Genomic DNA, 20,722 nt, shown 5'->3' on the forward strand with positions numbered 1-20,722 from the left:
GTCAGCTCAAGTCTGGATATTGTCCAGGTCTTGCTGCATTTGGACATGGACTGCTTCAGTATCTGAGGAATTGCAAATGATGCTGAACGTTGTACAATCATCAGAAAACATTCCCACTCCTGACCTTATGGAAGGAAGATCATTGATGCAGCAGTTGAAGATGGTTGGGCCTTGGACACTAGTCCGAGGAACTCCTGCAGTCATGTCATGGAACTGAGATAACTGACCTCCAACAAAACCTTACTTTGTGCTAGGTATGACTCCAACCAGTGGAGACCTTTCCCCCCAATTCCCATTGACCCCAGTTTTTCTAGGACTCCTTGATGCCACACTCGGTCAAATGCTGCCTTGATTTCAAAGGCAGTCATTCTCACCTCACCTCGAGCTCAGCTCTTTTGTCTATGTTTGAACCAAGGCTGTAATGAGGTCAGGAGCTGCGTGACCTTGGCAGAACTCAAACTGAGCGTCAGCGAACAGGTTATTTCTAAGCAAGTGGCACTTGATAGCACTGCTGATGACCCCTTCCATCACTTTATTGATGATCGAGATTAGACCGATGGGGGCAGTAATTGGCCAGCTTGGATTTCTCCTGCTTTTTGTGTATAGGACATACCTGGGCAATTTTCCATATAGCCGGGTAGTTGCCAGCATTTTGGCTGTAGTGAAACAGCTTGGCTCGGGGCACATCCAGTTCTGGAGTACATGTCTTCAGCTATATTGCTAGAATATTATCAGGGCCCATTGCCTTTACTGAAATTTATCTTGTTTATATTTTTTTCATTTTTTTGAAATCTTCAGTTTGGTCTATTTGACTGAAGTTAAGGAGGATGGAAGAGTCTTTTTAATTTTCTGCCATAAGAAAAGGTTTTTAACAACTTAAAAATTTCAAATTAATTCATTTAATTGGATTTCTCGGTTGCAATCAAAACCTTCACCTTCTCCCACAAAAATCCTTTGAAGCTGCATAAAGAGTGAGGAAGGAAGGCAAGGAGTAAGAAGGAGTGATGATCAGCTAGATAGATTGTGTGTACTGAGTCTTGTACCCCTTTCTAGAGAACAGACCGAATCACATTAAGCACCAGTCAGTGTGCAGAGCTGTTTATAGTGCATCAGGGTGATCCTCTGAAGCTGTAATTTTAGAGGACAGATCATCAAGTGAACCAAGAAAGGGGTGCAGTTACCCACCAGCAACAGCTGAGGACCTCAAGGCCACCAATACTGTACAAGTTGACTCAGGCCTTTGTACTTGTATAACAAAGAGCTAGCTGAAAACCAAACCTCCTACATAAAAGCAGTTCCAAAGAGTCATATTGGACTCAAAAGGTTGGCTCTGTTTCTCTCGCCACAGAATCTGCCAGAACTGCTGAGTTTTTCCAGCAGTTTGTTTTTATACCAAATTTCATCATTTTCCCCAGGTGAACCTGGAAGAGGTCGTAGTAGAATGTCAAACACCATCTTCCCTGAGGCAGCCAATTTAAAAGCCTTCTCTGGAAGCCCCATCCAATTAAGAAGTCCATTAGGGTGGGGACAGGGGAAGTAGTGTTCAGCATGGCCCATGGGTAGGGCCTCCAGCCACTCTTACATTGTGAACATTGCTGAGGAGCCAATAGCACAAATACCTTCTGTAGGAGGATAGCAACTGCTCTCCATCTCCCTGTCATAGCTGCAAGGCCGTAGGAGGCTCCTGCCTCCTACGGAGCCGCTCATGCTCAATTTCTAGGCTCCTGACACAAGGGCAGGAAGCCCCTGTACCATCGAAAAAATTGCGATCCAATTCTACAATGAGGCTATTTTCCCCATTAGGTGCCCTGTTTGGTTAACCACCACTGCCAGGCAGATAGTCATTGTTCTTGGGATCCCACAGGAACATCTCAGATTGTATTTTCCCCAGCTCCCCACCAACCCAACTTCAAACTCACCCATGGGAAAATTCACCCCTTTGTCTTTAATGTCTTATCTTCACCACTCTCCCATGAAGGAGGAAGATGGTGGTGCATTAGATGCAATCTCCAACAAGAAACAAGCAAAGCTCCCAGAAAAGAAGAGTAACAAACTTTTCACTATCCCAGTCATGGAAGTAGTCAAGTTCCACTGCCCAGCTGAAGGAACTCCAATACCCAATGCTAGTGATCGATATACAGCTAAGATATCAATCCATTTCAATGAAGGATTGGATACAGGATCCAGTGTAGTACTGGAGACACACACCCTGGGAGCAATTCAGCCTTTGGATGTAGAGAATTGCATATGTGTGGTGGAAAATGAAAACAGGAGCATTAATCTCTCATATCATCGATGTGTAGTGGATACAAAATTGGCTGACAAATAGGAAGCAGAGATTAATGGTCAACGGACTGGAGGAGGGTTTATTGTGGAGTTTCCCAGGGGTCGGGTATTGCGACTTTGCTTTCCTGATATATATTAATGATCTAGATCTTGGTGTAGAGGCCAATTTCAAAGTTTGCAGATGATACGAAGCTTGGGGATGTTGTAAACTGCAAGAAGGACAGTGTAGAACTTCAAAAGGACATAGGCAAGTTGGTGGAGTGGGCAGGTAGGTGGCAGATGAAGTTCAATGCACAGAAGTGTGAGGTGATCCATTTTGTTAGGAAGAACATGGACAGACAATATAAAATAAGGGGTGAAATTTTGAAGGGGGTGCAGGAGTCGAAAGACCTGGGTGTATATGTGCATAGATCATTGAAGGTGGCAGGACAGGTGGAGATAGCAGTTAATAAGGAACCTGGTGTCCTAGGCTTTATTAACAGGGGCATAGAGTACAAGAGCAAGGAGGTTATGCTGAATTTATAAAATTTACGTGTTAGACCTCAGCTGGAGTATTTTGTACTGGGTGCCAAATTATAAGAAGGATGTGAACACATTGGACAGGGTGCAGAAGAGGTTTACAAGAATGCTTCCAGGGATGAGAAACTTTAGTTACGAATATAGATTGGAGAGGTTGGGGCTGTTCTTCTTTGAGAGAAGAAGGCTGAGAGGAGATTTGAAAGAGATGTTCAAAATCATGAGGGGGCTGGAGTAGATAGGGAGAGACTGTTCCCGCTCGTAAAAGGATCAAGAGCGAGAGGGCACAGATTTAAAGTGATTTGCAAAAGAAGCAAATGTGACGTGAGAAAAAACTTTTTCACACGAGTGGTTCAGGTCTGGAATGCACTGCCTGGAAGTGTGGTGGAGGCAGGTTCAATCGAGGCATTCAAGAGGGCATTAGATGATTATTTAAATGGAAACAATGTGCAGAGCTATGGGGAAAAGGCAGGGCAATGGTACTAAGTCATAATACTCATTTGGAAAGCCGGTGCAGACACAATGGGCCAAATGGCCTCCTTCTGTGCCTTTAATATTCTGTGATTCTCTGATAGTTGAAATTAGTCAGCTGCCAATTGTAGAGCCCACACTTCCTGTTAAGACAGAGTGAGATTGCGGGAATTAATGTAAAGTCTGTTCCTGAAGTATGCAGTGAGCCACAGTAACATATTTAGTGTCCAAAACACATGCATGTTAATGGTTCCTCACAACAGCTGCTTTTAACACTGTAATGGAGGAATTGGAAGTTCCACAGTTACAAAATGGTACTTTTTAAAAAAAATGTATTCATTCATGGGATGTGGGCATGGCTGGTTATTCCAGCATTTATTGCCCATCCCCAATTGCCCTTGAGAAGGTGGTGGTGAGCTGCCTTCCAAAACTGCTGCAGTCCATGTGGTGTAGGTACACCCACAGTGCTATTGGGGAGGGAGTTCCAGGATTTTGACCCAGCTACAGCGAAGGGACAATGGTATATTTCCAAGTCAGGATGGTGTGTGGCTTGGAGGGGATGGTGACGTTTCCATGATCTCACGGGTGTACCTACACCACATGGACTGCAGTGGTTCAAGAAGGCAACTCACCACCACCTTCTCAAGGGCAATTAGGGATGGGCAATAAATGCTGGTCTAGCCAGCAATGCCCATGTCCCATGAATGGATTTATAAAAAATGTCTGCTGCTCTTGTCTTTCTAGATGCTTTTATTTCATTTAGACTTCGTAGCAACTTGTTACAACTGAGTAGCCATTTCAGAGGGCACTTAAGAGTCAACCACATTCCTTGGGGTCTGTGGAGTCACATGTAGGCCGGACCAGGTAAAGGTGGCAGATTTCCTTCCCTAAAGACATTAGTGAATCAGAAGGGTTTTTATGGTGTCATGGCCACTATTACTGGGGGGTACGGGTGCGGGGGTGGAGGTGATGGCATAGTGGTATTGTCACTGGACTAGTTTTCCAGAGTCCCAGGGTAATGCTCTGGGGGCCCGGGTTTGAATCCCACCACTGCAGATAGTGAAACTTGAATTCAATAGAAAATCTGGAATTAAAAGTCTGATGATGACCATGAAACCAATGTCGATTGTAAAAACCCATCTGGGTTCACTAATGTCCCTCAGGGAAGGAAATCTGCTGTCCTTAACTAGTCTGGCCTACATGCAACTCCAGACCCACAGCAATGTGGTTGACTCTTAAATGCCCTCTGAACAAGAGGGAAGGTAATTAGGGATGGGTAATAAATCACATCCCATGAACGAATAAAAAAAATCCATATTTATTCATTGGATTTAACTCTCACCAGCCTTTGTGGTGGGATACAAACCAGCGTCTGCAGAACCTTAGCCTAAGCCTCCGGGTTATTTGTCCAGTGACATTAGCACTACGCCACTGCCTCTCCCTAATACAGGATGCTGGAGAATATAAGTGCCTAGACGGTAATTCTCGTGTAATTTTTCAGCAATCTGGATGCTTTGATGTTTCTCCTTTTATGCCCCTGTTCCTATTGTTTTTCTCATTGCTGATCATCATTCAGCTTGAGATCACTGCCCCATCCCAATTTTGCTGCTGAAGTTTTATTTTCTGAGCACAAAGATTGTGTATCCCTGGAAAAAAATTAAATACTCGTTTATGGTGAAATCTGTGATAAAAAAGGTAGGCTGTCCAAGCAGGTACCCCAAAGCATGAATAAATACCAGTGGTGCCTTCGCAAATTCCCCCAAATCAAAAGGGAAAAAAAAGAGGGAGTCCCGGAGCAGCCATATCTTCCAAGCCAACCTGGTTATTCATTCAAAACCAGTTGCACTGGACAGGACATGTTGTTTAAATGCCTGACACCAGACTCCTGAAGCAACTGTTCTACTCGAATTTGGTCGCAGAAGAAGGATCTCCAAAAGAATCCACAAAGAAAGCAAACATCCTCGCCGACTCATGGGAGTTCCTGGCTTGTGACAGACCAAGGTGGAGGTGGTTGATTCGAGAAGGCGCCGAACACATCAAGAGATATTTTCAGGAGCACACAGAAGAAAAGTTGGCATAAACCTCCAAACATCTCATCTGCCCACCCCTTCACACACCACCTGCTCTGCATGTCACAGAGGCTACAGATCGTGCACTGAACTTATCAGCCATCCCAGCACCCAACTAACTGAAGTGGAAGGAAGTCATCCTCAATCCTGATGAACCACCCACGAGAGAAAAAGGTAACATGCAAAATTAATTTGGACAACATCAACTGAGTTCCTTCAGCATGTATCCTTCGACTCCAACTCCCTCCCTAACAGCACCGTGGGTGTACCCACACCACCTGGACTGCAGCGGTTCAAGGCGGCAGCTCACCATCACCTTTTCAAGGAGTAATTAAGGTTGGGCAATAAATTGCAGCCTAGCCACCCACATCTCGTGAACAAAGAAATAAATTTAAGAGAGGTGATGATCTAGATTACTCAGAACACAGAACTTTACTAATATGGGAATCTGAAATGCCTGTTATATTTAGGGGTACTCATCAGTTGAGCAAATTATTGGTGCAGAGTACAGAAAACATTGCACTGAAAGCAAAAAATGAGGATAAAAGCCCAAATGGCCCATTAAATCTCATTCCTGTGGTACACCAGCTCACTCAGTTTAGCATTCAGCTGTATTTGGCTACCTTGAATGTTTTTTTTAAACCCCCTATGTCATCTGGAAGATTATTTTTGCATAAATATTTCTCAGCTTATGTTTTAAATTTACTTTGCATCAATTTAAATTGGCACTCTACATTGCTGACGTCATTTTTCCTAACTGTATCTGTAGCATTTAGTATTTTAGATAGTTTGATGCATTCCTTCTTGAACCACCAACTTTTTTGAGGAGATTTTGAGATCTGTAACGTTTCGATCCATTTACATTTAGAATCAGACTCATTACTTTTTTCTGCACCTTCTCCAACATTTTGTTTGTAATGTTGTGACCAGGGGGAAGTAGTCCTCCAAAGTGCTCCAAACCATGTTATAAATAACCAGAGAATGGATAATTCTGTGACTCAGAATGAAAATGGAAAAAGAAGAAAATCTATTCTTTGGCACAAATATTCCTCATTTTTACCGACAAAACAAGTTAAAAAGACATTGCTGCAATGCAAGCGGCCCACAGAGACTGCAGACCACAAATGCCTAGAGATTGAAACTGGCTCCGTACAAAACTCTTAACAGTAGTTTGAAGTAACCAAAAAGTAAACAAAAGCTCAATTTTAATGCTGAGTGCGTAAAATTTTCATACTTCATCCACTTGAACCGTCTTAAAATATCCGAAAGAACAATAATAGAATTTGCCTTTCCAAATTTGTGTTCTTTCTGAAGTGATGATTTTGAGCGCTATGAAACTTGGGTGAAGTAGAGCAATGATTGTCAAGTTAAGAACAATGCTGATGAATTTACAGCACCCTGCAAGAAGCATGACATAACAGTAAAGCGCACTGGGTTAAATAAAACTTTTACTACAGTGTATTAGTGCCAAACATTCATAATTGAGATCACTGGTTTTTGATCTGGAGTCCACGAGCCCCTGGCAGGTCTATACAGACTTTCCAGCGGGTCCTCAAAATAAATCTCTCTACTGGACGAGACAGAAAAAAACGTGGGGGTGAAGTGGAAGGAAGGAAAAAAGGCAAGTCACCAACTTTCTATAAATCGACAATAGTTAAACATTAGTTCGACATGGGTAGCTGATAAGTTATCCACTACTAAAACTCCCAAATACTCAGCCTTTTTCATGGTGATGGGTGCTGTCATGTTTTTAAGTGGTGAGACCCGCATTTATTTTCGACAAGAAGGGAGGGGAGGTGGCCAGCTACTACTTTGTTACTCAGGTACATTCAATTCAGAATTGTGAGTTCAGCATATGCCATTATGACGCGACATGGCCTGATGAGTATTTCCAGCGTTTTCTGTTTATATTAGCCTCTTGTTAGTTTGATTCTTTTAATCATGGAAAAGCTGTCAGGTTGATTTCCTTCAATCGTCCACCATTTTGCAGTACTGTAAACTGCTTGTATAATTAAATAACACAAAAACCAGGTTGGATTTGCACAGGTCTGTTAAAAATTCACAAAAATGTCACATTCAGATGAGTACTCTGCAATAAAATTGGAGGGATGGAAACATGCCGGTCTACAGGAAGTTATTCTCTTGAGTTGGACAATATATACTTTTGCCAGGAGACTAACCGCTACAAAAACAAAAGATACCTGGAAAAACTCAGCAGGTCTGACTTTGTTTTTGTTTTGGATTTCCAGCATCCGCAGTTTTTTGCTTTTATCTTAGTAACTGCTACATTTGTTTTCAATCTAATTTGTTCCTCGATTGTCACAAAAAATTAAGTCATTACGTCCACCACCCATTCCCCCAGTTATGAAACCTCTTCACACTCACTTTCCTGTTTTGAGCTCGTTAACATCTAAATATGGTGTGGCTGCTGTTAATACTAATTTGACCAATAGCTGTTTTCGCTAGTGTGATCTATGAACTGATTGGGTATGTATGCCATTAACAGGCAATCTTCAACAAAATTATTGGCAGTTGAGTTGACATGCACTAAAATATTAGTGGTACCAGAATAAAAAAAAATATTAGTGGTAACAAAAGAAAAAAATATTAGTGATGTCACACTTATCCTTTATCACTGGTTTGGATATGTACCACTGGCAAGGCTGAAAGTAATTGTCGATCCCTAATAATTCTAGCAGTGGTGGTGGTAAGCCACCTTCTTAAACCACTGCAGTCCATGTAGTGGAGATACACCCACAGTGCTGTTAGTATTTCAGTTTAGATTGGAGGGTGGGGGTTGTGGAGGTTGGTGATTACTAACCAATCCGTTTGAAAAGCAATCCTTCAACTAGAACAGCTTGGGAAGTATTGATTTGATCAAGTCTGTAACTACACTGTAATACTACCCTTAAACTAGAAATTCAAGGAGGTTTTTGCTTTTACCTTTCTAATCTCAGGTTCTTCTGCACATTCGTCATCAAAACTCTGCTGCACCGTTTGTAAACTGAACAGCATCTGTTTCAACGCTTCAACTGGTCCATGGTGCTTTCCTCCAGAAATTCCTGATAAACCAGAAGGATTCCTCTAAAATCAAAAATAAACAAAGCACTGAACGGAAAACCTCAAAGGAAAGGAAAGGTTTATCTGCTTTGTATTTCAAAAGAAAACACTGACAACGCTTGCATCTGTAAAAGAAAGCCAAGATCCCACCTAAAAAAAATGTTAACCTGTCTTCCTCTTTCAGATGCTGCCTGACCTGCTGTGCATTGCCAGTTTTTATTCGACATTTACAGCATTCAGGTTTTCCTTTCATTTTGTGACTTCAAAGTTTACATATTCAATTCTTTTTTTAAAATAAATGGTTATATGTCACACTGCCTTCTGGATATTGAGAATCAGTCAGACAATAGATCCATTTGCCAGGAGAGTTACCACTACGTCCGTTTTCAATCTAATTTGTTCCCCAATTGTCACAGAAAATCAAGCCATTACGTTCATTACCTATCCCCCAGTTATGTAACCTGTTCATACTCACTTTCCTGCTTGCTCTCCATTCCTGATCATCATTTTATCCTCAGCAACTATCTAATTTCCTTATATAAAAGACTTCAGGGCTCAAATTCAACAACTGCATGTGACAGAGAATTCCATGTTTTAATTACCCCCAGCCTAGACATTTCTTCTAACAACTTTAATTATTCTGGTTATTACTCGTATGTTATTCCTTCACATTTCTAAATGGACAATCTTTTCTCTTCAAGTTAATCTAGAATTGCACAGCAGTGAGAGACTAGCTAATATACTAAAGTACTGAAATAATATTTGGGCCCACAATATCCTTACTTAGGTGAGAGTGAAACCAGAATAACCAAACTGACACAATTGACTTAGGAATTCAGGAAACAATATTAAAACTTACTGGGGATATACTACATTACGATAAGGATTATGAAAATAGGAGGAGGGTAGAGATATATCAGCAAGTTGAGCAGATGAGTGGCATTTACAGTTCAGTTGAAACAAGTCTTTAGGTTCAAATAGCATTCCAGTACTTTAGTATTGCACTGAAGTGTCAGACTGGAGAACTACATTCTCAGAGGGACACTTTTGGAAACTTAGAAACTAGAGGCAGGAGTAGGCCATTCGGCCCTTCAAGCCTGCTCCGCCATTCATTATGATCATGGAAGATCATCCAACTCAATAGCCTGCTCTTACTTTCTCCCCATACCCTTTGATCCTTTTCGCCCCAAGAGCGATGCAAATGAACAGTGAAAGCAAGCCCCTCCCATCGCCTCCTCCACCCCCCAGTTCCTATTCAAGTGGACATGGAAGGAAAGAACTGACATTTATATGGTAACTTTCACGTTACCAGTAATCCATTTTGGAACATCCTGATAAAGCGTAGATACAATTGTTGCGTAAGCAAACACAGCAGCAACTTTGCATGTAGCAAAGGTCCACAAAACAGCAATGTGATGAATAAATAGTTCACATGTTTTCATGATATTAATTGAGGAATAAATGTTGACCAGGATAATGAGAGAACTCCTTAGCACTTTTCCAAATAGTACCATGAGGCTATTTTATTTTATCTGAATAGGAAAATGGGACCCCAGGTTAATGTTGCACCAAACGCAGCACTGCTCCTGACAGTGCAGACACCATGACATTATTTATAGCGGAGTGTGCAGACCTGGGGTCCTGGACAACATCCACCCTTAAGCAGCATTATCAAAAGAGATGAAGCAATCATTTATCCTATGAGTTGTTTGTGTAACCTGGCTGTGTGTACATTGGCTATGACATCTACCTACACAGTTGTTTAAAAAGCAATGTGATATGACCAAGATAATCTGTTTTTGTGATATTGATTGAGGAATAAAAATAGGCCAGGAGATAAGGGGTAACTCCTCTGTTCATCTTCCAAATAGTGTCACAGGATTTTTTGCATCCATCTGACAGTGTAGCTCCCTCTCAGCACTGCACTGGAGTGTCAGCCTTGACGTTTGTACTTGTGACTTGAATGTGAAACTTTGATTGGTGGAAGGAGTGCTATCAACTAAGCTACAGTTGACATTTGGCCATGAAGTATTTTGAAAGATGCTGAGGGTGTTTAAAAACTATATAAGTTCTTTCCTTTCTCAATCCAGATTATTTATAGAAAGGAGATACCGGAGGAACACCACTTTTGAGAAACTCCCTTCTATTGCCATTTTGCTTTCTGCTATGTAGTCACCTATTATGGTTACATTATGCTTAATTCCATTTGCCACTTTTTTTTAAACAGAGTGTCTCTTGTGGTAGAGGTAGTTTATCAAAAATATTTGAAAATGTTTATGTTCCCATCTATTGCATTTCATTGAATTATCCTGTCACTTATTTTGAAGAATTCTGTAAAGGTTGGTCAATAGGACCTATCCATCCTGATAACTGCAAGTGCTTAATCAATTCATCAGTATCATGAACTCAAGAGTCTAACCAACAACTGTAAGAACGAGTAACCAACCTAAAGTTTTAGGACTTACTCCATCTTCCTTTGTGGGAGCCCTTTAACTTTCTTTTTCAAAGTTATAATCACAGCATCCATTATTCCTTAGGATCTTTCAAGATCTTCAGAAGTAAAACAACATCTCTTAGTAATTCAACTACCTTAAGACTGGTCAACTCTTTAACATAATGTTTCTTTCAATAAGAACCTCCACTAGCCATTCTGCATTCAGTCTAGTGGTGGTTCAACAGTCCTAATTGCCCACTCCTCTGAAATGGAGGCAACATATTTCTCTATCTTTATCGCTTCCATTTCCTCATTCACCACTGCAAGTTTGTTTAACTCATCTCTTAGCAGTCGTATCTCCATCTCAGCTGTCCCTCTTTACTACCGATGGGCCTAATAAAAAGCCTTCTTATTAGTTTGTTTTGTTTATTTTATCTTGCACACCTCATCTTTCTTATAGTTTTACGACATATTGTTGACATTTATTTTAACTTTCATTTTTACCTTCCAATTAAGCTTTTTTTTAAAATTTCAAATTTGATCCAAACTTCATTTTCATTCATGGAACTTCAGCTTTTAACATTCTCTTCGTTTCCTTCACTGAAATTTATGCTGACAATCTCCTGTTTAAATATTTCCCAATACTTATCTATGGTTCTGTTTGCCAAATCTTATTTCCATTTATTCAAGACAAGATTCTTTTTGTCTCGCTAGAATTTGCTTTTTCCAAATAAGCTATTGCATCATTGACACATCTTTTTCATTTTCTATTGTTACACTGAATCTATATTGCAGTAATTATTTTTCAAATATCGTGCTATATTCAGATTTCCAATTTGCTCCACATCACCCAGAACAAACTCAAAGTAGTACTTCTTTGGTTAGACACGGCGCCTTCTCCATATTTTGTTTTAATATTCTTTTTCAAATATTAATCCAATTTCATTTCAAATCAGGTTGTAATCTCTGATTCAATTATCATGCTAACCCTGAATAAAAAAATCCCGCCTTCTACATCTACTCCAGGGAATAAACTCCCCCTCAAGCCACTTACAATCACATTTTCAAACTACCAACTATTCTAGCCCTTGACCTTTCATTCACTATAATATCTCTGCAGTTGTTGATCTACTCAAACACTCCATCTTCACCTTCAATGTTTCACATTCTTGCCATTGCTCTTGGAATGGTAAACATTTTTGCTCCTTTAAGTCTAAGGAATGCAAATGTGAGCATACCTGGAGCAAAACAGACTTAGACATCAGTCAACAGAGAGCGAGTTCCACAGGGGCTCACACTCGTGTGTCAAAACCACAGATCCCGCTAGGATCATCCTGAACCAAAATGATAGTGCAACTGCCCATCATAAACTCCTCTCTCCCAAAAAACAGGCCCAGACCAAAATCAAATACTGCTTCTCCATGACTTTCCTTTGTCCTTTAAGTCAAAACTCACTTGCTTTTTCTTATTGTAGTCAGGAGGTGACACTAGTTATATAATTTTAAACATCTCTTTCAACCTTTCCTCTAGTTCCTCTCTCTTCTCAATTTTCCCCATGCCCTCTGTGTTTAACTAGACCATGAGACCCATCACCTGTTCCTGCAACCCCATTCCTACTAAACAACTGAGCACCTGACTCACGCACACTGATATAATAAATGGTTTCCTTCCCTCAGGCACTGCCTCCCTTCCAAATTTCCATCAGCCCCTCTTCGAAAATAAGTGCCTTCACCCCTGCTATCTTATTATTCACTGCCTGATATACAACTTTGCATTCTTTTCCAATATCTTTTAAGAACATAATAGAAAGCAGGAATAGACCAAATGGCCCCTCAAACCTGCTCACCATTCAATACAACCACAACTGATCTGCTACCTCCCTTTATCCCTTGATTTTGAGAATCAAAAATCTATCAATCTGTGTTGAATATACTCAACAATGGAACATCCATAACCCATTGGTATAGATATTTCCTAGGATTCACAAACATCTGAGTGAAGAAATTTCTCCTCATCTCAGTCCTAAATGATCGATTCCTCACCCTGAGGCTGTGTCCCTGGGTTCAAGATTCCCCAGCCAGTACTGTGGTTTCCCCATCTCTATTTGTTTTAACAGTCGTATTTGAAATGAACTGAAAGTGTTTGTTTAGCTGTCAGTGGGCACAAGCCCACAGCACAATATAGGTCCTAATTTAACATTAATTGGCAATTTCACTCACTGGTGAAGGAAATAGAAAAACGACGAACTGGTATGGTAGGAAGTACTCTTCTGATGTTGTGGCTCAGGGAACATTTGAAGCAGAGAAGGCTTTATTCTGTACTTAACCATGATATCCTGGAGCTGAGAGTGCTTAATATGATGCCAAAGCAAGAAAGCATTCGACTTCCCAGGATCGACATCCTTCACTTTGATGAGCACAACATAAATATACACACAAACAAAATAAAATAAGATTGTCCCACTCTATTGAATGAGAAACAATAACCAGTCTAACCCTCTCTCTACACTAACCTGATGGCCTGTATTTAAAAAATCCTGATGCGAGCTATCAATCGGAGCAGGATTTGAAGCTTCAAAACAATCTTCTCCACTGTTGCCCACAGGCACTGGTGATTTGCTACATAAGCAACAAGAAAAAGGGTTACAGAGGAATTCAACAGTCTCACTTATCACTGAAAACCAGATCACAGATGTTCCCCATCAAAGGCACGGAATCTTGCTGACATGGAGTCTGTGAGCGAGAGCAGCTCTCTTATTTGTGAAACCCTGGACAGCAAATTTCATGGCGTTCATGCTTTCCAGCAGGTGCCTGCATTCAGGCAAAACAAACACAGACTGGGGTAACCATGTTATCGAGCAAAAACAGAAAATGCCGGAAAAACTCAACAGGTCTGGCAGCACCTGTGGTGAGAGAAACACAGTTAACATTTCAGGTCTGTGACCATTTGTCAGAACTGGGAACAGTTAGAAATGTAATAACTACCAGGTGAGTCAAAGGGAGGAGGGTGGGAATAAGAACAAAAGGAAAGGTCTGTGATAGGGTAGATGGCGGGTGAGATTCAATGACAAAAGGTTTCATGATGTAAGGCTAAAGAAAGTGGTAATGGGACAGGTAAAAAGATAAAAAGATGTGTTTAGAAAAGATCTGATGGCATGGTCCCTGACTAGCTGCTGTCTGAAAGCAAAGGAAATAAGAGGGAAACAAAAAAAACTAACTGGCAAAAGAAAATTTAAACAAAATGGGGGCAGAGTTATGATCTAAAATTGTTGCATCAACGTTGAGTCCAGAAAGCTGTAAAGTGCCCAGTTGAAAGGTAAGGTGCTGCTTCCTGAGGCTGCATTGAATTTCAGTGGAACACTGTGGCAAGTCAAAGTCAGGCAGGTCAGAGTGGGAGCAAGATGGAGTATCACAGAGATGACTGGAAGCTCATGGTCACACATGCAGACTGAATAGAGGTGTTCTGATCCCTGCTCTCGTCCTGAGCTGGAAAAGTTCATTCATTTTGCTTCTAATTTCTTCCCTTCTCTCACCTTCACATGGTCCATCTCTGACTCTTCCCCTTTCTCCTCGACTTGGGAATTGGATCATTATCGGAGAAGGAAAATTTTATTCAGGAACACAGACAAAGGTGGGGCAGTGGCATTGGGTGAACAGCTCTTGCAGAGGGCCAGCACAGACACAATGGGCTGAATGGCCTCCTTCCGTGCTGCAACCACTCTATGATTTCTTATCTTAATTTCTGGGGATTGGCTACCAATGAATAGTCACCATAAGCCCACTGATCCCCATGGTTACCTTGGCAACTGCCTCTCAACCCACTTCGTGTAAGGACATAATTCCATTTTCCCAGTTTCTCTGCCTGCATCACATCTGTTTAACAATGTAAGCTTTTATCCAGCACTTCCAGTATGCTTTCCTTTTTCTTGAAATGAAACCACCAAACTCAACTTCCCTGCCCTCTCCTCTCAGCGCTCTGAAGGGACCATTTTATCTGCGACACCCTGGTCCATCTCCAATAGCCCCTCTCTTTTCTACCACACCTTAGCATGCAAACGCAGGAGATGCGACAGCTGTCTTTTTATCTCCTCTTTTCCCACCATCCAAGGGAAACAGCAGATTACTCGTACTACTTTCAATTTAGCATACCATATTCACTGCTCACAATGTGGTCTCCACTACAATGGGGTAATCAAACGCAAACAGAGAGTCTGCTTTGCAGAACACCCAGGTTCAGTTTGTTGATGTGAACCCAAGCTGGCTGACGCTTGTCACTTTAATTCTCTAGCTTGCTCCTACTCTGGCCTTTCTGTCCTTGGCCTGCTGCAGTGTTCCAATGAAGCTCAACCTAAGCTCAAGGGACCGTACTTCATCTTTCGACTGGGCATTTTACAGCCTTCTAGAGTCAACAATTAGTTCAACAATTTTAATCATAACCTCCCCCTCTATTTTGTTTCATTTTTCTTTGTTTGTTTTTCCTCTTATTTCTTTTTTTCCCCTTGGCTTTGCTTTTGGATGATAGCTATTCAGGATTCTGCCATTTACATCTTTTATCTCTACCTGTTCCATTGCCACTCCCTTCGGCCTTACATCATGAAAATGTTCCTTTATCATTGACTCTCTTCTTCCCTATCACAGACCTATGTAATGGTCCTAGCTGTGGTTACCCCCGGACAAGCCTGATCCCAGACTGGAGCCCAGCTTGATAGACCCTAACTTTTATTTGTTTGTTTAGAGACGTGGAGAGTAACTACTGAACAGAGTCACAGGAGTCACAGAATCACACAGTGCAGAAGAGGCCCTTCGGCCCATCAAGTCTGCACCGACACGTGAGAAACACCTGACTGACCTACCTATCTAATCCCATTTAGCAGCACTTGCCCCATAGCCTTGAATGTTATGATGTGCCAAGTGCTCATCCAGGTACTTTTTAAAGGATGTGAGGCAACCCACCTCCACCACCTTCCCAGGCAGCGCATTCCAGACTGTCACCACCCTCTGGGTAAAAAAGTTTTTCCTCACATCCCCCCTAAACCTCCTGCCCCTCACCTGTGCTTGCATTGTAATGAGGCTTCACTATTGTTGCAGCTAAGGTAAACAAACAGGGGTGGAAGAATTGGGCTATTGCCTCGCAACAGAGGCCCAGAGAGGCAGGCCCCACACAGACAGGCAAACACAGTCAGCTGATGAACTTTTAACAAAAGAATAAAACATTTATTAAACAAGATGAACTATATTACATTACTCCCTTACCCACAACCTTTACAGATATATGTACAGATTTGTAAGGATAACACAAATTATAAAAGCTATCTTATGCTCTAATGTCCACAGTAAGTACACAGTCCATTTGCCAATAGGCAGCCTGTGGTCAGACACACCACACTCTGAAACCAAGTGACAGATGCCACCTCAACCAGAAGTTATGGATCTCTCAACTCCACCCAGGCACTTGTCCCACGGTGAGTCAACCGGTTTCACTGCACCCCATCTTTCACACAAGGGTTTCCACTCTCCAAGAACTCATCTTGGAATCTTCTCCCAAACCAACGCTTTCTCTCAGAAGCCTTCTGCAAGAGTTCACCTCCAGAGTTTCGAACTTTCCTTCCGATGTTCCTCTTCCCTGGGTCACCACATGCATTCAAACTGTCTTCCACGCACCTCTCTCACCAACTCAGCCATCAACAGTAAACCACTGCGTCACATGCCCTAGCAAAGAATTACAGATCTTTAGTTGTTTCTTTGGACCTTCTTGCCTCTTCTCAAGCCTTTATCTCTAAGCTTGAAGCTTCAAACTTGAAGCTTGGAGCCTTTCTTTGCCCCTCACTCTTAACTTCACTTAACAGACATTTTCCAGGTTCCTGTCCTTCCTGTGGCTAGAAGGTCTGCTTGGGACTTTCCTCTGTTTCCATCTCACTTCTTTGGCCTTGGAATCTTTTAGTTCTTTTGGGAAATCTGCAGCTCCCTCTCCTAGTGTCAAGTCTCTCTGGGGTCTTGACTTCAAACTGAACTTAAAACTGCAGTTTCTTTAGTTTCTCTGTGTTTGTCTGGGGCCTGCCTCTCTGGGCCTCTGTTGCAAGGCAACAACCCAATTCTTCCACTCTTGTTTGTTTACCTTAGCTGCAACAGTCATGAAGCCTCATTACAATGCAAGCACCTTTTTAAAGTGAAACTAAAATGCAATTTGACCTTTAGCATATAGATACAGAAATACAAATCAAACTTAGACTTTAAAGTTAAAACTCATTCCTAACACCTACAAATACCAATATAGCTTACTTAAACCATATCTATTTCCTAACAACTACCCTCCTGTTTTTCTTCCCAACCTCCCCACTTTCACTCACTTAAAATCTATTACATTTCTAACTTTTCCCAGGTGTGATGAAAGGTCACAGACTCGAAATGTTAACTCTGTTTCTCTCTCCACAGATGCTGCCAGACCTGTTGAGTGTTTCTAGCATCTTCTGTATTTTTTTTCCAAATTGCCAGTATCCGCAGTATTTTGCTTTTGTATGGCATTGAACATTTCTGTGCTGTATGCATGATTCCTTACTTCCATGTGGCTCATTATTTCAATTTACCCTCCTATTGCCACCTCGAACTTTCACCTTTGACATCTGACCAGCTTCAGAAAACTGAGTGAGGAAGTACAAAACGTCAGGAACAGTGGACAAGATTAAATGCTCCTCCGGCAAAGGATTTGAAGGTGGGGCGGCACATTAAATCCAACAGATGACCTGCCCACTGCCAATCTGTCCACCCCTAATCCCACTGCAATTATTTAAGGTGGCATCAGACAGCCCGCCTGCCAGTGGGTTAATCGAGGCCCTTAGGTGGGCGATTAATGCCCACTTAATTGCCTCACCCTCCTGTAGCCGGCATTTAACTGGAGGTGGGAAGAGGCCCACGCCAAGTGGCCACCTGGCAAGTGGCGGGCACAGCAGGCCCTCTTTAACAGGCCACCTGTGACCATCAGAGGGCTCCTGTCATGGCCTCTCAAACCCCAGCCATCCAACCCTTCTAATCAGGTCCTGCCAGCTTGGCACCTGGGAAGACTCCAAACACTTACCAGCTCTGATCTATCGCCACACGCCTCCTCCTGGCCTAAAGTGCCGGACAGCTGCTGGCCTCCAATTGGCCAGAAGCTCTCAGAGACTAGTGAGAGGTGGAAATCTCACCACCAGCCAATCAATGGTCAATTGGCTGTTAAATGGTGGCAGGGCAGCCAGTGTTCCCTTCAGGTGGGGGGGGGGGTGGGGGGCTGGATCCACACACAGCATAATTCTCTTCAACTATCTCTTCAACTTGCTTTAATTCAGATCTTCAATTTCTGCCTTTAACTTCATAAAAATAGGAGAAACCCTTCAGCCCCTTAAGCCTGTCCTGCCAGTCAAGTAGATCATGCCTGATCTGTATCTCAACTTTAGAATGTACTTATTTCTCCATTTCCTGTCAGTTTGGTACATTTGCATATAGTCAAGCTACCTTTCCATTGTGTCACCTTTTGTCTTTTTAAATTCTTTTTATGTTGCTTTTTGTTTTTTAACCACCAATTTCTCTCTCAATCCTGCTTTACAAAAGGTCTGCTTTCAGCCAATTACATTGAGTAGCCTCAATTTTATATGGGTGTTCTGCACATCTGAAGCATTATCATCACCTGTTCTCCCATCTCCTCATGCTTTGATCAGCCCTAAAAAGCAAGATAGTCATGATGCAAAGGTGGTGACCCTGTACAACCACAAGGGTGACCACAGAAGCTGTGACACCATCGAAGCATCTCCCTGCTGAGCATCGCGGAAAAAGTATTTCCCTGTGTTGTCCATGCCAGACTGCAGATCTTGGCTGGACATTTCTATCCTGAATCCCAGTGTAGTTTCAGAACCGTATCTACAACTGACATGACCTTTACAGTCTGGCTGCTGCAAGGGAAATGCTGTGAACAAAGGAGACCAACATATATTGCCTTCACCATTCTCACCAAGGCATTCGACCATGTGAGCAGAGGTGGCCTGTTTAAGCTGCTGGAGAAAATTGGTTGCCCAAAGTTGCTCAGAGTGATCTCCTCTTTCCAGGACAACATGATAGGTAAGGTCAGCGATGTCGGAGCAACATCAGAACTGCTTGAGATCTGCAGCGGGGTCAAATAGGGTTGCGTTCTGGTGCCAGCACTCTTTGGCATATTCTTCTCTTTGCTGCTGTCACATGCCTTCAGTTCATCTACAGAAGGTGTCTGCTTGCATATCAGAACTGAAAAAGTTGTTCAGCCTTGCCCACCTGAGATCCAAGAAAAATTGCGCCAAGTTCCCAGAGAGTTCCTCTATACTGACAATGCCACACTAGTATTCCATACTAAGGAACACTTTTGGTGGCAAATAGACAGACTGTCTCTCATGCCTGTTAAGGGTTTGGTTTGAACATATACATCAGGAAGATAAATGTCATGTTCCAGGACGTTGTCTTACAGCCAATCAGCATTAACAATGTGATGCTAGAGATTGTTAATAGCTTCACATATCTAACCTCCACAATCACCACAATGTGTCACTTGATGCTGAAATCAAGCCGAGTAGGAGAATGTGGAACAATCTCATCCTGACTGAGAATACCAAACTGCGAGTCTACAAGGAATGCATCCGTAGTCCACTCCCCCATGCACTCCCCTACAGTAGAGACCTGGACAACATATGCTAGACAGGAGAAAAGACTGAAAAGTTTCCACTTTAATTGTCTCAGACGTATCCTTGATAGGACAAGGTCACCAACTCAGAAGTGCTGGAGTGTGCTAATTCCATCAGAATACACTCATTGCTAAGCCAATGATATCTGCGTTGGCTCGGCCATGCTCATAGGATGGACAACAGTCTGCACTCAAAGGCTTTCTGTACGATGAATTTGTCACTAGGTTATGATCTGCTGGAAGTCTGTACCCCGGCTACAAAGACACCTCCAAGCGTGATATGAAGATGGTGGACATTGACACAGGCAACTGGGAGACAGCTGCTGACAGCCAGGACCGCTGGCTGCTGACTGGAAGATATTGGAAGAGGTACAGATAAATGCAAAGCTCAGCTGGCCGAGAAGAGGGCCCAGAAAAAACAGGAGCCAGCAAATCGTGCACCTTCTCAGCCTAATGTCTTCCTCTGCAGTAAATGTGGCAGAGACTGCCAAGTCAGGGTGGGGCTCCTGAGCCACACCAGGCGATGCTTAACAAAGTTGACCACCATTGTGTAGACCAATATTTCATGAGTCAGAAGGCTGCCAAAAAAAAGACCATAAAGCACCTGTCCTATTTTTACTTCTGATGAATAATTTCAAACAAAATTATAAGCTGCTCCTTCCACTTTTCAGATGCTGAAAGATCTGCTTTGCTTTGCCAGCATTTTGCTCTCTTTTTAAGATTCCAGCATTTGTAGGTTTCCTTTCCAACTCTTCCAACAGAAATTACTAGAAAGTAATCAGGAGCAAGAGCTCTCTCAGATTTTTGTCCACCTTGGAACATCCGTACCTGTGCTCTAGCTGAGATCAACTAAATTAGAAAAGGAGGGCAGTCTTTATGGTTCAGTGCTACATTAGGTGATGCACACCATAAGAGGCTTTAAAAGTTTCTGATTTCTACAAAATGTGGCAGTTCTCTTCAGATCATCACTATACACGTACATTAACTCCAACACCAAAGGGAGCCATTATGGAGAGGTGGTGGCGTAGTGGTATTGTCGCTGGACTAGCAATCTAGAGAGCCAGAGTAACTGCAGATAGCGGAACTTAAATTCAATAAAAATCTGGAATTACCATGAAACCACTGTCGATTGTCATAAAAACCCATCTGGTTCACTAATGTCCTTTAGGGAAGGAAATATGCCGTTCTCACCTGGTCTGGCCTACAT

General features: G+C 42.2%; 1 protein-coding gene across 3 annotated transcripts in view; it reads right to left on the minus strand.

The window, feature by feature from the left end:
• c1h18orf54 (chromosome 1 C18orf54 homolog) overlaps positions 1 to 20,722 on the minus strand; it is a 61,271-nt gene that overhangs the window by 16,941 nt on the left and 23,608 nt on the right. For 2 of the 3 annotated variants that reach the window (XM_041191828.1, XM_041191837.1), the window contains 2 exons: positions 13,349 to 13,454; positions 8,286 to 8,426 (listed from right to left, as the gene is read on the minus strand). In XM_041191828.1, the coding sequence (XP_041047762.1) occupies positions 8,286 to 8,426; positions 13,349 to 13,454 (247 nt within the window). The remainder of the gene's footprint in view (positions 1 to 8,285; positions 8,427 to 13,348; positions 13,455 to 20,722) is intronic. The other variant, XR_005943544.1, reaches the window with a different exon arrangement.

Source organism: Carcharodon carcharias, chromosome 1 (genome assembly GCF_017639515.1).
Source record: "Carcharodon carcharias isolate sCarCar2 chromosome 1, sCarCar2.pri, whole genome shotgun sequence".
In the NCBI taxonomy this organism is placed as follows: Eukaryota; Metazoa; Chordata; class Chondrichthyes; order Lamniformes; family Lamnidae; genus Carcharodon; species Carcharodon carcharias.